The sequence below is a fragment of the Tamandua tetradactyla genome, chromosome 4 (genome assembly GCF_023851605.1).
Source record: "Tamandua tetradactyla isolate mTamTet1 chromosome 4, mTamTet1.pri, whole genome shotgun sequence".
Classification (NCBI taxonomy): domain Eukaryota; kingdom Metazoa; phylum Chordata; class Mammalia; order Pilosa; family Myrmecophagidae; genus Tamandua; species Tamandua tetradactyla.
Window position 1 is genome coordinate 15,754,812 of NC_135330.1, and position 13,488 is coordinate 15,768,299.

General features: G+C 34.8%; 1 protein-coding gene across 7 annotated transcripts in view; it reads left to right on the forward strand.

Annotated features, from left to right (window-relative positions):
- UAP1 (UDP-N-acetylglucosamine pyrophosphorylase 1) overlaps positions 1 to 13,488 on the forward strand; it is a 43,702-nt gene that overhangs the window by 16,892 nt on the left and 13,322 nt on the right. For all 7 annotated transcript variants that reach the window (XM_077156729.1, XM_077156728.1, XM_077156723.1 and 4 more), the window contains 2 exons: positions 9,665 to 9,869; positions 11,891 to 12,066. In XM_077156729.1, coding sequence (XP_077012844.1) covers positions 9,665 to 9,869; positions 11,891 to 12,066 — 381 coding nt within the window. The remainder of the gene's footprint in view (positions 1 to 9,664; positions 9,870 to 11,890; positions 12,067 to 13,488) is intronic.

A 13,488-nucleotide genomic window follows, 5' to 3' on the forward strand; every position in this document is an offset into this window, starting at 1 on the left:
CAGCATAAGAAGGTGCAAAGCAAACTTCCTCTTGGCTTAGTGTCAAGGAAACAATATTTGTAGCTTAAACAGTAGGGGTGGAGGAGACTTTGTAGCTGACATGATATCCTTTTCACTTAGGCAGAAACTGCCATGTGAACAAAATGAGATTTCTGCAGAATATTATCAAAATGATGAGATTACCATTGTGAAAATTGGGGAATTATATTTCAGATAGTAAGAATACTGTGGTAATTGTATTAAGGACAATATTGTTTTTTCCTGGGATAGGGGATAAAGACATTTACAGTAATTTCAAAGTATCTATTGTTGACACTTTAATGGATGTTTTACTATGTAAATGGAAAATTCCTTTTCTGAGTGATGGCTATGTAAGTGACAATGATCACTGTGCTCTTTGTTGAAAAACAAATCATTTTAACTCAATTTTTGAAATGTTCTGTCCAGTTATAGAAACTGGAATGTGAAGGATCAACAGGAAAATCTCTGACTTACAAAGCTGAGATCTTAAGTGATTAGAAACTTTGATGAGACTGTCATTTTAGGAAAGATAATCACATTGGAAAACATGTTTGCTTAATTAAAGCCCCAGTATTTTGCTTATACTGAACAAAAGATAGCTTTCCAATTTTACATTGTAAGAACAAGTTATTATTCAATATTAACTTGTTTTTCCCCACAAGACATTTTTCTGTTGTTCTTTATGGTGCTTCTCAATCATACAGTGCTCTGTAGAAAAGTAAATGGACCATTTAGAATAAATGTATTCACAACATTCTCTTCTGTTTTCTGAAATCAAGTACAGTGATATTTCTTAATAGCTTGTTTTATTTTGAAAGCAATACATGCATATTTTGGAGGATTTGTAAAATACCAAAATTTACAAAGGAAAAAATAAAAAATCTCTGCCATCACAACATCCAGAGATAAATACTTACCAGTAATATATTATAGTATTTTCTTTCACACGCACATATTGAACACATTGAGATTATGATTTATGTTCAATTTTGTATCTGCTTAAGAATTTATGATGAAAATAGTTAATATTTTAGAACAAGTATTTAGAGACAGAAATAGAATAATAAACCTGACATAATGCATCAACTTGAGTAAACAGTTACAAGTTTTTATCTATCTACCCCTTTTTTCTTTTTCTTTGCTGTAGGTTTTTTTTTTTTTTTTTTGGCATGGACAGCCTCCGGGAATTAAACTGCTGTAGTTTTTTATGGCAAATTTCAAATGTCATGTTATTTTTACCCCCACATACTTCAGTATGCATCTCTAAATATATAGAGATTGTGTTAACTGAGCACAATGCCATTATTGTATCTAATGAAAATCATGATAGCTCCCTAGTATCTAATACCTGGTTCAAATAGAAATTTTCCTATTTAGTCTCTTCTTTGTGCTTTACATTTTGGGAAAATGGTTAAATTATAGAATAAGTTTCAGCTGTGAAATATAATTAAACGTTAAAGCCTTGAAATAGCCCCTCTAACTGTTTTGGATGGTTTTTCTTTATAGCCTGTATACTCCACTGCTTGTCCTAGAGTGCTGACAATTTAAATGAAAGTTCTGGCAGTGCTCTACATAAAAAGCATTTGTACCATCCTTCTTGTTTCAGGCATATACCCAAATTAAAGTGTGTAGGAGGAACTAGTCCAAGCAGGAAGTTATCCAGGAAGTATTTGTCCTTTGACGGACCACTGCCAACTCCTCTGTTTCTTATAAATGTTATCAGAAAAAGGACTCAGATTATGTTGAACAAGTAATGTATGACTTTCCAAGTAGAGAAATATATTCCAACCCTGAAAACATCTCACTTTGGCTTGGAATTTTTTTTTTAAACATCTGATTTCGTCTGTGTTGAGGGGACCTTTATGAAAGTTATTATCTCTTGTGTTTCATAATGGAGAGATGGAAAAGGTGATATTGTGATGCACTTTTCAGGGTTTTTTTTTGTGTGTTTATGCAGAAGTAGTTTTGGATTAGAAGAAGTTCATAATTTCCTAGTTGTCAAATGTGTTAGTTAAGTACATTTATAATCAATTAACATTTCTTCAGATAGTTTCGATGCTGTCCATATCAAATTTATGTTATGATAAAGACCAGTACAGTTTAAAATAAAGTATTATTGCCATATAACTAAATGACACTGAATTTTATTGACCCACTTAATTTCAAGCAATATTTTATCTACATATACATATATATTTTATTATGTATATATTTTTTATCTATCTATGTATATATTAGACTCATTTATGTGTCACATACTTTTGATAAATATTGCAGCTTTATTGTAGTAACACAGCCAAAACGGGTGAGTACTTCAGCCAGTATACACACAATTTGATATTGTTAACATCTGCTATAGCTCATTTAGTTCTTGATACTCTAGGGACTGCTTTTGTTCCTCTTATTTATCTGTCTGCTCATAAATGAGAGGCATAACCTGAAGACCTGCCCAGCAAGCTTTAAAATTGGGAAATTTGGGAAACTGAAATGAAGGAATAGTTTAGGGTTGTTGACTGATCCAAGAAAAAGAAAAGTTTATAAAGGGTTATTCTGATGCCTGGTTCAGACCTGTAGAAAATAATTAAATTGGTGTTGGGTGACTTTCAAAAGAGTAGGAGCAGGGCAGTGGTATGACATACTCAATTTCCTGAAAAAGAAAGACTTCCAGCCAAGAATTCTGTACCCAGCCAAATTGTCCTTCAAAACGGAGAGAGAGATTAAAGTTTTCACAGACAAAGAGGTCCTGAAAGAATTTGTCAACCAAAGACCAGCCCTAACTGGATATAAAAACTCAGAAATGGACAGCACAATACTACCCAATTGTAATGCAATTATGTTAAAACACTGAATGAAGCTGCATGTGAGGTATAGGTTTTTTGTTTTTGTTTTTTTTGTTTTTTTTTCTTTCTATTATTGTTTTAATTCTTATTCTGTTGTCTTTTTATTTCTTTTTCTAAATCGATGCAAATGTACTAAGAAATGATGAATATGCAACTATGTGATGTTATTAAGAATTACTGATTGTACATGTAGATTGGAATGATTTCTAATTGTTTTGTTAATTCTTTTTTTAAATAATAAAAATAAAATAAAATAAAAAAAATTAAAAAATCTGGAAAAAAAAAAAAAAGACCAGCCCTACAAGAAATACTGAAAGGAGTTCTGCCCACTGAAAAACAAAAAAACGAGAGAGGAAGGACTGGAAGAGGGAACAGAATTGAAGAGTACCATTAAGGGTAATTTGAAGAATACAAAGAGAAAGAGGGAAAAGAATATATAGATCTGACAAATAAAATTAAAAAGATAAGATGGTGGATTTAAGAAACGCCTTTTTGGTAATAACTTTGAAAGTTAACGGACTAAACTTACCAATTAAAAGATACAGTTTGGCAGAATAGATTAAGAAATATAATCCAGCTATATGCTGCTTATAAGAGACTCATCTTAGACATAAGGATACAAATAGATTGAAAGTGAAAGGATGGAAAAAGGTATTCCACGCAAGTTGCAACCAAAAGAAAGCAGGAATAGCTACACTAATATTGAACAAAATAGACTTTAAATGTAAAGACATAAGAGACAAAGAAGGACACTATATACTAATTAAAGGGTCAATTCACCATGAAGATATAACACTAATAAATGTTTATGCTCCCAATCAAGGAGCTCCAAAGTATATGAGACAGACATTGGCAAAACTGAAGAGAGTGATAGATGTTTCAACAATAATAGTAGAGACTTCAATGCACCACTCTCCTCTACAGATAGAACAACTAGAAGATCAACAAGGAAATAGAGAAGTTAAATAACTTGAGAAATGAATTAGACCTAACAGACATATATAGATCATTGCACCCCGAAGCGCAAGGTTATACATTCTTCTCTAGTGCTCATGGAACATTCTCCAGGATAGATCACATGCTAGGGCACGAAACAGGTCTTTGTACCTTTAAAAACATTGAAATTATTCAAAGCATTTTCTCAGATTACAATGGGATGAAGGTGGATCTCAGTAATCACCAAACAATGAGAACATTCACAAATAAGTGAAGATTAAATAGCACACTCTTAAACAACCATTGGGTGAAAGAAGAAATTGCTAGAGAAATCAGTAGCTATCTGGAGATGAGTGAAATGAGAATAAAACTTATCAGAACATATGAGATGCGGCAAAGGCTGTTCTGAGAGGGATATTTATTGTCCTAAATGCCTATATTAAAAAAACAAGAAAGAGCAAAAATCGAGGACTTAATAGCGCACCTGGAGGAACTTGAAAAAGAACAGCAAACTAACCCCAAAGCAAATAGAAGAAGAGAAATAACAAAGATTAAAGCAGAGATAAATGAATAGGAGAACAGAAGAACAATTGGAAGAATCAATAAACCAAAAGTTGGTTGTTTGAGAAAGTCGATAAAATTGATGGACCACTAGCAAGACTGACAAAGAAAAAAGAGAGAGGATGCAAATAAAATCAGAAATGAGAAGGAGTGCATAACCACAGACCCTGAAGAAATAAAAGAAATCATAAGAGGATACTACGAACAACTATATGCCAACAAACTAGACAACTTAGATGAAATGGACGAATTCCTGGAGACACACAAACAAGCTGCATTGACTCAGGATCGAAGTAGAAGATTTCAGCAAACCAATCACAAGTAAAGAGATTCAGTCATCAAAAAATCTTCCAACAAAGAAAAGCTCAGGGACAGAGGGCTTCACAGGGGAATTTTATCAAACATTCCAAAAAGAACTAACACCAATCCTGCTCAAATTTTTCCAAAAAATTGAGAAAAAAGGAACTCTACCTAACTGATTTCATGACGTAATACCATTTTAATACCAAAACCAGGTAAAGATGCTGTAAGAAAGGAAAATTATAGGCCAATCTCCCTAATGAACATGAATGCAATATTTCTCAATAAAATATGAGCAAATTGAATCCAACAGCACATTAAAAGCATTATACACCATGACCAAGTGGGATTTATACCAGGAATGCAACGATGGTTCAACACAAGAAAATCAATTAATGTAATACAGCATGTTAACAAATCAAAAGGGAAAAATCACTTGATCATCTTGATTGTTGCTGAAAAATCATTTTATAGAATTCAGCATCTTTTTCTGATAAAAACACTCCAAAAGATAGGAATCAAAGGTAACTATGATGAAGGGAATGTATGAAAAACTGATAGCTAGCATTGTACTCAGTGGAGAGAGACTGAAAGCTTTCCCTCTAAGATCAGGAACAAGACAAGGATGCCCACTTTCACCACATTATTCAACATTGTGCTAGAAGTTCTAGCTAAAGCAGTCGGGCAGGCCAAAGAAATAAAAGGCATCCAAATGGAAAGAAAGAAACAAAGCTCATTATTTGCAAATTATATGATACTGTACTTGGAAGATCCTAAGAAATCTACAGCAAAGTTACTTGAACTAATAAATTCAGTAAGGTGGCAGGATATAAAATTAATGTGCAAAAATCAGTAACATTTGTATACACAAGCAATGACCCAGCTGAGGAGTCAGTTAAGGAAAAAATTCCATTCAAAATAACAACTAAAAGAATTAAGTACTTAGGAATGAACTTAACTAGGGATGTAAAGGACTTGCACACAGAAAACTGCATTACATTGCTAAATGAAAGCAAAGGAGATCTAAATCGGTGGAAAGACTTTCCCTGCTCATGGATAGGAAGGTTAAATATAGTTAAGATGTCAATTCCCCCCAAATTGATCTACAGATTCAACACAGTACCAACCAAAATTCCAACAACCTACTTTGAAGATTTGGAAAACCTAACTACCAAATTCATCTGGAAGGGACAGAGACCCTGAATAGCTAAAAGCATTCCTAAAAAAGAAGAACAAAGTGGGAGGATTAAGATTCCTTGACTTCAAAACCTGTTATAAAGCCACAGTGGTCAAAACAGCATGGTACTGGCACAAAGATAGAAGCATTGACCAATGGAATTGAATTGAGAGTGCAGAAATAGACCACCAAATCTATGTTCAGCTGATTTTGAACAAGGCCCCCAAATCCTCTGAACTGGGACAAAATAGTCTTTTCAATAATTGGGCATGGAAGAACTCTGGTTATCAATAGCCAAAAGAATGAAAGAGGACCCCTATCTTACACCCAACACAAAAATTAACTCAAAGTGGATCAAACACCTAAATATAAGAACTAGCACCATAAAGCTTCTAGAAGAAAATATAGGGAAACATCTTCAAGACCTAGTGATAGGAGGTAGCTTCCTAAACTTTACACCCCAAGCACAAGCAACAAAAGCAAAAATAAATAGATAAATGGGAACTCCTCAAAATCAAATGCTTCTGCACCTCAAAAGACTTTGTGGAAAAGGTGTAGAGGCAGCCAACTCAATGGAAAAAATATTTGGAAATCACATATCGGACAAAGTTTTGATCTCCTGTATATACAAAGAAATCATACAACTCAACCACAAAAGAACAAACAACCCAATTATAAAATGGGCTAAAGATATGAATAGGCATTTTTCTGATGAGCAAACACAGATGGCTCAAAAGCACATGAAGAGATGCTCATTTTCATTGGCTATAAGGGAAATGCAGATCAACAATGAGATAACCACCTTATACCAATAAGAATGGTTGCTATTAAACAGTAAACTATAAATGTTGGAGAGTGTGCGGAGAAACTGGAACACTTATGCACTGCTGGTGGGAATGTATAATGGTGCAACCGCTATGAAAGACTGTTTGGCAGTTCCTTAGAAAACTAAATATTGAGTTGCCCCATGACCCAGCAATAGCAGTAGTTGACATATACCCAGAAGAGCTGAAAGCAATGACACAACAGATATTTGCACACTGATGTTCATAGCAGCATTATTCACAATCACCAAAAGATTGAAACAAACCAAATGCCCATCAACAGACGAGTGGATCAACAGAATGTGGTCTGTACATATGATGGAATATTATGCAGCAGTAAGACAAAATGATGTCCTGAAGCACATGAATGAGCCTTGAGGACATAATGCTGAGGGAAATTAGCCAGACACAAAAGGACAGATACTGTATGATTCCACTTTTATGACCAGCGTAAAGGTATACTCAGAGGCTTATAATACAGAATATAGGGGACTTAGATACATAGAAGCTAGAGATGGGTGAACTGTTAGCTAATGAGGTTGAACTCCAATGGAAGGGAATAGATAGGAGTAAAGGTATTTTTCTAGTGGGTCTGTAAGTAATATTAACCATATTGAAGATGACAAGATTGAAAGGGGTTGTGTACACTTATGTGTTCCACTGATTCGCACTAGAAATATGGATTAGTTCTCATAAGAATTACTTCAAAGATATGATTCTTGTACAAAGAGTGTTTAAGTCCAGGGTACAAGGGGAAAACTGCTGTTGCACACTATGAGCTATGTTCAGAAGGAAACCATCAGTGCTACCACATCAACAGTAGAGGCAAATAATGGTGTAAGGGACAAGAGTTAAGAGGATTTTTAGTTTTCCTGTTTGGTGAGGTTGTATTTATTGGTTTTCTTTCTCTTGGGAACAATGAAATTATTTAAAATTGAGAACATTAATGGATTGTGGACTTCGAGCCCTCTATATGATGCCCGATGAATGTAAGTGGCTGAAGGATGCTCTGACGGAGAAGTAGATTGGTGAATGATGGTGTGTACTTACGAACAAAGGGAAGAGAAGTTAAAGTATTAGTGGCAGAGAGAGTTCAAATAGAGTAGAGAAGCTACTCTGGAGGTTGCTCTTACAAGAACAAGCTTCAATTAGACCTTGCTACCTAACATAACCTGACGGACCCCAACCAGGACCATTCCAGCCAATCCTAACGAACACTTAGGGCAATATATAAGATTCCAAAAGGGTTCCATGCACTAGAGTAATTTTCCAGAAACTTATAACCTTCAGATGGGTCCCTGGTCGAGATAAGTCCTGAAACCTAGAGGCCATATCCTCTCCAGGACATCAGATAGTTCCTTCTCCCTACCCTGTATTAGTAATATACCCTTCCAATATGAAAAATTTAGAATGGCCATAGCCCAAACAGCCCTAAAGAGAGGTATGGAAAGATCAAAGGTGATGGTGGAGTTATACAGAGAAGTTAGGAATTAACAAATGAATATGAATACTGAATCATTAAATTGATATCACTTTTAGTCTCCAGTATTTTAGAGCAGCTAGAAGTAAGAACCTAAAATTGTGAAATTGTAACCCATGTCAAACTCTGAAATATGTTCTACAACGAATTGTGGTGCTGTGCTTTGAAATTTATACGTTATATATATATATATATATATATATATATATATATATATATATGTTATTTTTCACAAAAAAGAAGGAAAAAAGTCGATTGTGATGATAAAAAAAATTTAAGTCCTTCTAGCCTCCTATATTCTGGAGCAGCTAGGAGGAGAAATGTGAGAGGATCATTTGGTAGCCTATGACAGACTCTGGGAGCTGTCCTGTAACTGCTTGTTGAAGAGTACTTTAAAAACTATCACTTTTTACTTCTTTGCTTTGTATATATGTTTTACTATACAATAAAAAAAGTTAAAACTAAAAAAAGATTTAAAAAAAAGAGCAGGAGCCTTAGACATGGTACTAAGATATGGCTTGTCTCTGGGAGTATTGCTATAAAGTTATTCAGGAATGAAGCTGAAAGAAATAATTTACCTTTGGACTGAGTAAAAGTAACAAAAGATTAGTCAGAAAGACTGACTAAAGCCCCATTAAAATTAAGAGAACTTAAAATGCATGTGCCCAAAATGAAGAAAATAATAGGACATTTTTAAAAAAGGCACTTAAATTTTATTGAAGTATGATTACGTACTATAAAATGCACCAGTTTCCACGGCAAAATGCTCGCCTTCTATGTGGGAGACCCGGGTTTGATTATCCTGGATGATGCATTTCTCCCCCCTGCCAAAAAAAAAATGTACTAGTTTTATGAATTTTGACAATGTTACACCCATATAACTACTGTTGAGATAAAGAATATTTCCATCATCCCACAAAGTCCCCTCATTCCTCTTTGCAGGTAATCCCTGAAGCCTGTAAGTTGAGTTGAGTTTTAAACCCAGGTATCCTGACCTCAGAGCCTGTGTTCCTACCCATTGTACTATACTGCTTTCCTAAATGAGGGTTTCTTTTCCTTACGTTTATTGGGTGGTAGCTTGCCTGGTATGTGTGCATGCTCATTGATTATTTATTATCGATTGATTGATTGGTAGGCTGGAGGTAATTTAACAGCATCATCATTCTTCCTAAACCTCGGTATCATCTTTTATCTTATCTTTTTCTTGACCTGACACATCTAATGAATATTCAAGTACATGCAAAACGTCTATAACATCTCTTGGGTCCTTGCTTTCTAATGTTACCAGAAAAAATAATTTATTAGTTAAAATATGTCCATTCATTGTTTGGTGGTTGGTTGGGTTATGTAAATTCAGGTGTTTTAATCATGAAAAGGTTTTATTAACAAGATAGTAAGTTCATGATTCTGTGGGAATTCCTTGTCCTTTATGCAGATAAGGTGACTCTTTGCTGCCAGCTGTGTAGGTGTAATCCTAAAATGTTAAATTAAAGAGGTTTTGTGATGTAAGTGTTTTCTCTTCTAGGACTTTTCCAGATTTCTCAGAACAAAGTAGCAGTTCTTCTTCTAGCTGGTGGTCAGGGGACAAGACTCGGCGTTGCATATCCTAAGGGGATGTATGATGTTGGTTTGCCATCCCATAAAACACTTTTTCAGATTCAGGCAGAGCGTATCCTGAAGCTACAACAGTTAGCTGAAAAATATCATGGCAAAAAATGCATCATTCCATGGTAAGATGTCTCATAATTATGGGAAGGTGTCAGAACATATATTGATCTTTAATATTCAAAGTGTCTATAGACTTTATAAGTGGGCATATTTTCTGTTACAACTGATTTTCTTGGAAGGTATAATTTACTATATATGCTAATTATTATAGCTAGACAGATGATCCTGATAGCAATTATGCAATACATACTCACACCCAATTTTACATTCCTACCTGATCCTCTCAGTCTAGAAACTTTATTTTGATTTATAGTTTGTTTAGGTATAGAATTTCTGATTGAAAATCATTTTCTCTCTGAAATTTGAAGGCATTGCTTTATTTTCTCAGCATTGTTGAGAGAAGTCTAATGCAATTCTGATTTCCAGCCTTTCTATTTCTCTCTCTGAAAACATTAGGGTCTTCTCTTTTCTTCAGTATCTAAAATTTCATGATCATATGTTAAGAGTCTATTTTCAACCACTGCACTGGCTCTCTCAGTTTAGAAACTCATACTCTTAAGAATCAGATTCTCTAGCTTCCTGCCAAGTACAGTTCAAAATTTAGCAAATGTTACTCCAGACTTCATTTCTACCAACTGAAAGCTCTGCTAATTTCTCTACTAAAGGATAAACCTGGATTCACAGCTTCTACTAGTATTCAGTTTTCTCAGGGTCCCTACCTTGACCACTGTTGGTATTTTTAGCACAAAAGATGATAGGAAATTATGTTCTACTTTTTAGAAGTTTTTGGTTTAGCTCTTTAATCTCCATCCCCCCAGAGCATCTTTGGAGGTTTAGTACTTCCTTTTTGGGGGGGATGGGGGGTGACTAAATCCTGTGTTTGAGGCTTTTCAAGTCCCTTGACAAACAAATCTCTGCTCGTTTCTCTGTCCTCCGCCAGGGACTTTCTGCTTTATCCAAGCCCAGTTTCTATTAATGACCACTACCAAAATCAGCAAATGCCCCCTGGAAAAGGCAGCTGCATATCCTCAGTTCCCCTTTGAAAGATTCTTCTTCTCTTGAATTTTATTCCAATTCACATTGCTTCCACGATTCTCTGATGCCTTTAAAAATATGTTTCTGTGATTTCCCCAGCTTTTCTAGTTCTTAACACAAGGGTTGGCCTGCTGTGAGCTATTTTTTCATCTTGATTCCTATGGGGATTTTTAGGGACTTGTTCTTAGCAAGCCAATATTCTACCTATAGTCCTGGCCTCCCACTATGTTGGGCTTTCCTCCCTTTCTCTTTCTCTCAGTTCCTCACAACTCTAAATTGCTGTTCTCTTTTATTGTAGGCAGATTAGCAGTCTCTTTGACATCTCCTTTTTAATCATGCCCAACTCTTTTATACTTGAGTTCAAAGTACCCAGGATATTTTGTTAAGTAGCTGTATACCTACTATGAGAAATTATATTATTTTCTTCATTCAGTCAGTCATTCAAAAAATGTTTTGAGTGCCTGCTTCTAGGTGCTTGGGATACAGTAATAAAACAAACAAAATCCCTATACTTAAACATAGTTTACATATTAGTAAGGACAGAAGCTACTGCAGTCACTAATTGTGGTTTTAGATGACATTTTTTTCTTTTTTTGTCAAACTAGCATGGGTTAGATTTTGTGACAACAGAGGGTGTAATTATACTTTTATGATTCTAAATGGAGAGTGAGCAGATTTCACAATTTTAATGAGAACCATAAGAAATAATTAGAATGCATTATATTTATTTAGAAGAGGAGTTTTAAACTTAGAATACACTTTTCAAAGAATTCTAAAACACTTAAACCACTTATAGATTCTTTGTTGGAGGAGATATGTTTAATAATATTAGCTAGATTTATTTTATATATAAGGATTGATGCAATTACTAGAAGAAGAAATTACCTTTGGGCAGTTCTAAGGAATGTGTCTGATCCACAAAAGGATGAAGAACTCAAAACAAGAAGCCCTGCTCTCAAAGATTTTTTTTAGCTTAGGAAATAGAAATTTTATTTTGGCTAGTTTATGTAGCACTATTGCTTAGAAGCTCTACTTTTTTTCTTGCAAGGTATATAATGACCAGTGGCAGAACAATGGAAGCTACAAAGGAATTCTTCATAAAGCACAAGTACTTTGGTTTAAAAAAAGAGAATGTAATCTTTTTTCAGCAGGGAATGCTGCCTGCTCTGAAGTTTGATGGAAAAATTATTTTGGAAGAGAAGAGCAAAGTTTCTATGGCCCCAGGTTTGTAACCATCTCTTTTCGTTTGTTAAGCTGCTAGAATGCAGTATGCCAGAATGGCTTTCAAAAAGGGAATTTATTAAGTTGCAAGTTTATAGTTCTAAAGCCATGAAAATGTCCAAATTAAGGCACCAGCAAGAGGTTACCTTCACCTCAAAGCCCGAATGAACATCCAGAACAGCTGTGTCAGTTGGGAGGTCACGTGGCTAGTGTCTGCTGGGATATTTGGGTTCTGGACACCTCTCCCAGCTGGGAAGGTACGCGGCAACATCTGCTAGCTTTCTCTCCACATTTCATAAGGCTTCCCTGGTGGCATTTTCATTCTGCATCTCCAGAGATTTCTGGTTATGTGGGCGCTGTTGGGTCTGAAACTTTTTCAAAATAGTTTCCTCTTAAAGGATTCCAGTAAGCAACCCTGCCTTGAATGTGTAGAGATACATCTCCATGGAAACCATCCAATCAAAAGTTACCGTAATTGGATGGGTCACATCTCCATGGAAACAATCAAAAAGATCCCACCCAGCAATACTGAATGTGGTTTAAAGAACATAGCTTTTCTGGAGTACACAATGGTTTCAACACTGTCCTTATTTAATGGTGATTAGATGTGATTATACATAAATCATTAAATTTCGATTTTCTTTTTAATATGGTAATGTTAAAAATTAATATATATCTATATTTCATTTTGGCAGTGATTGAAAAAAAAAAATGCCCAGAGCTGAAATGGACACTCTTATATACTTTTTTGTGGAAGTCTGTTTAGAGAGCAATATGAGCAGTATTCAAAATATTCATTCTGTTTGTTTAGTATTTTATGTATAGCAATTCCTATGTAGCATTAACTATTAAGCAGTATTAAAATAATTGTTTGGGGACATTAAGTGACAAAGGGAAGTAGTTTCAGCAGGTTAAGTAAGAGGAAACGAGATAGAAAACTACATGCCCATCTGATTAGAACAACCATTTTGCATAATCTCAGGAGTTCATGCACATTGTATTTCTTAATGGCACCCCATGGAATTGGGTGCATACTGCCGTGTAGCCATGTGCAGTGACCCTGAGTATGATCCTAATTTCAAACTAGACATACTGACAGATTCATATCTATGTGAACCTATACTTGGAGGAAAGACTGAAAGGAAATAAACAGCAGTATTAATAGTAGTGACCTCTAGATGTAGGCTTTTACTTCATCATCATTGTTTTAAATTAGTGGAAGAGTTTACTGCTCTTAGCTCTTTTGTGACGTTATCTAAGTTTTCCTCATCATTTAAGCTGGGGCTGAGGTTGTCGAGGGGAGAAGTAGATGAAAACAGCAGTAAAAATAGATGGTGAGATTAAAAGCTTTTAGTTATATTTAGTTTAAATCACAGGCCTTCATAATTGATTTCGTAACAAATTATTTGATATAAAATGCTCATG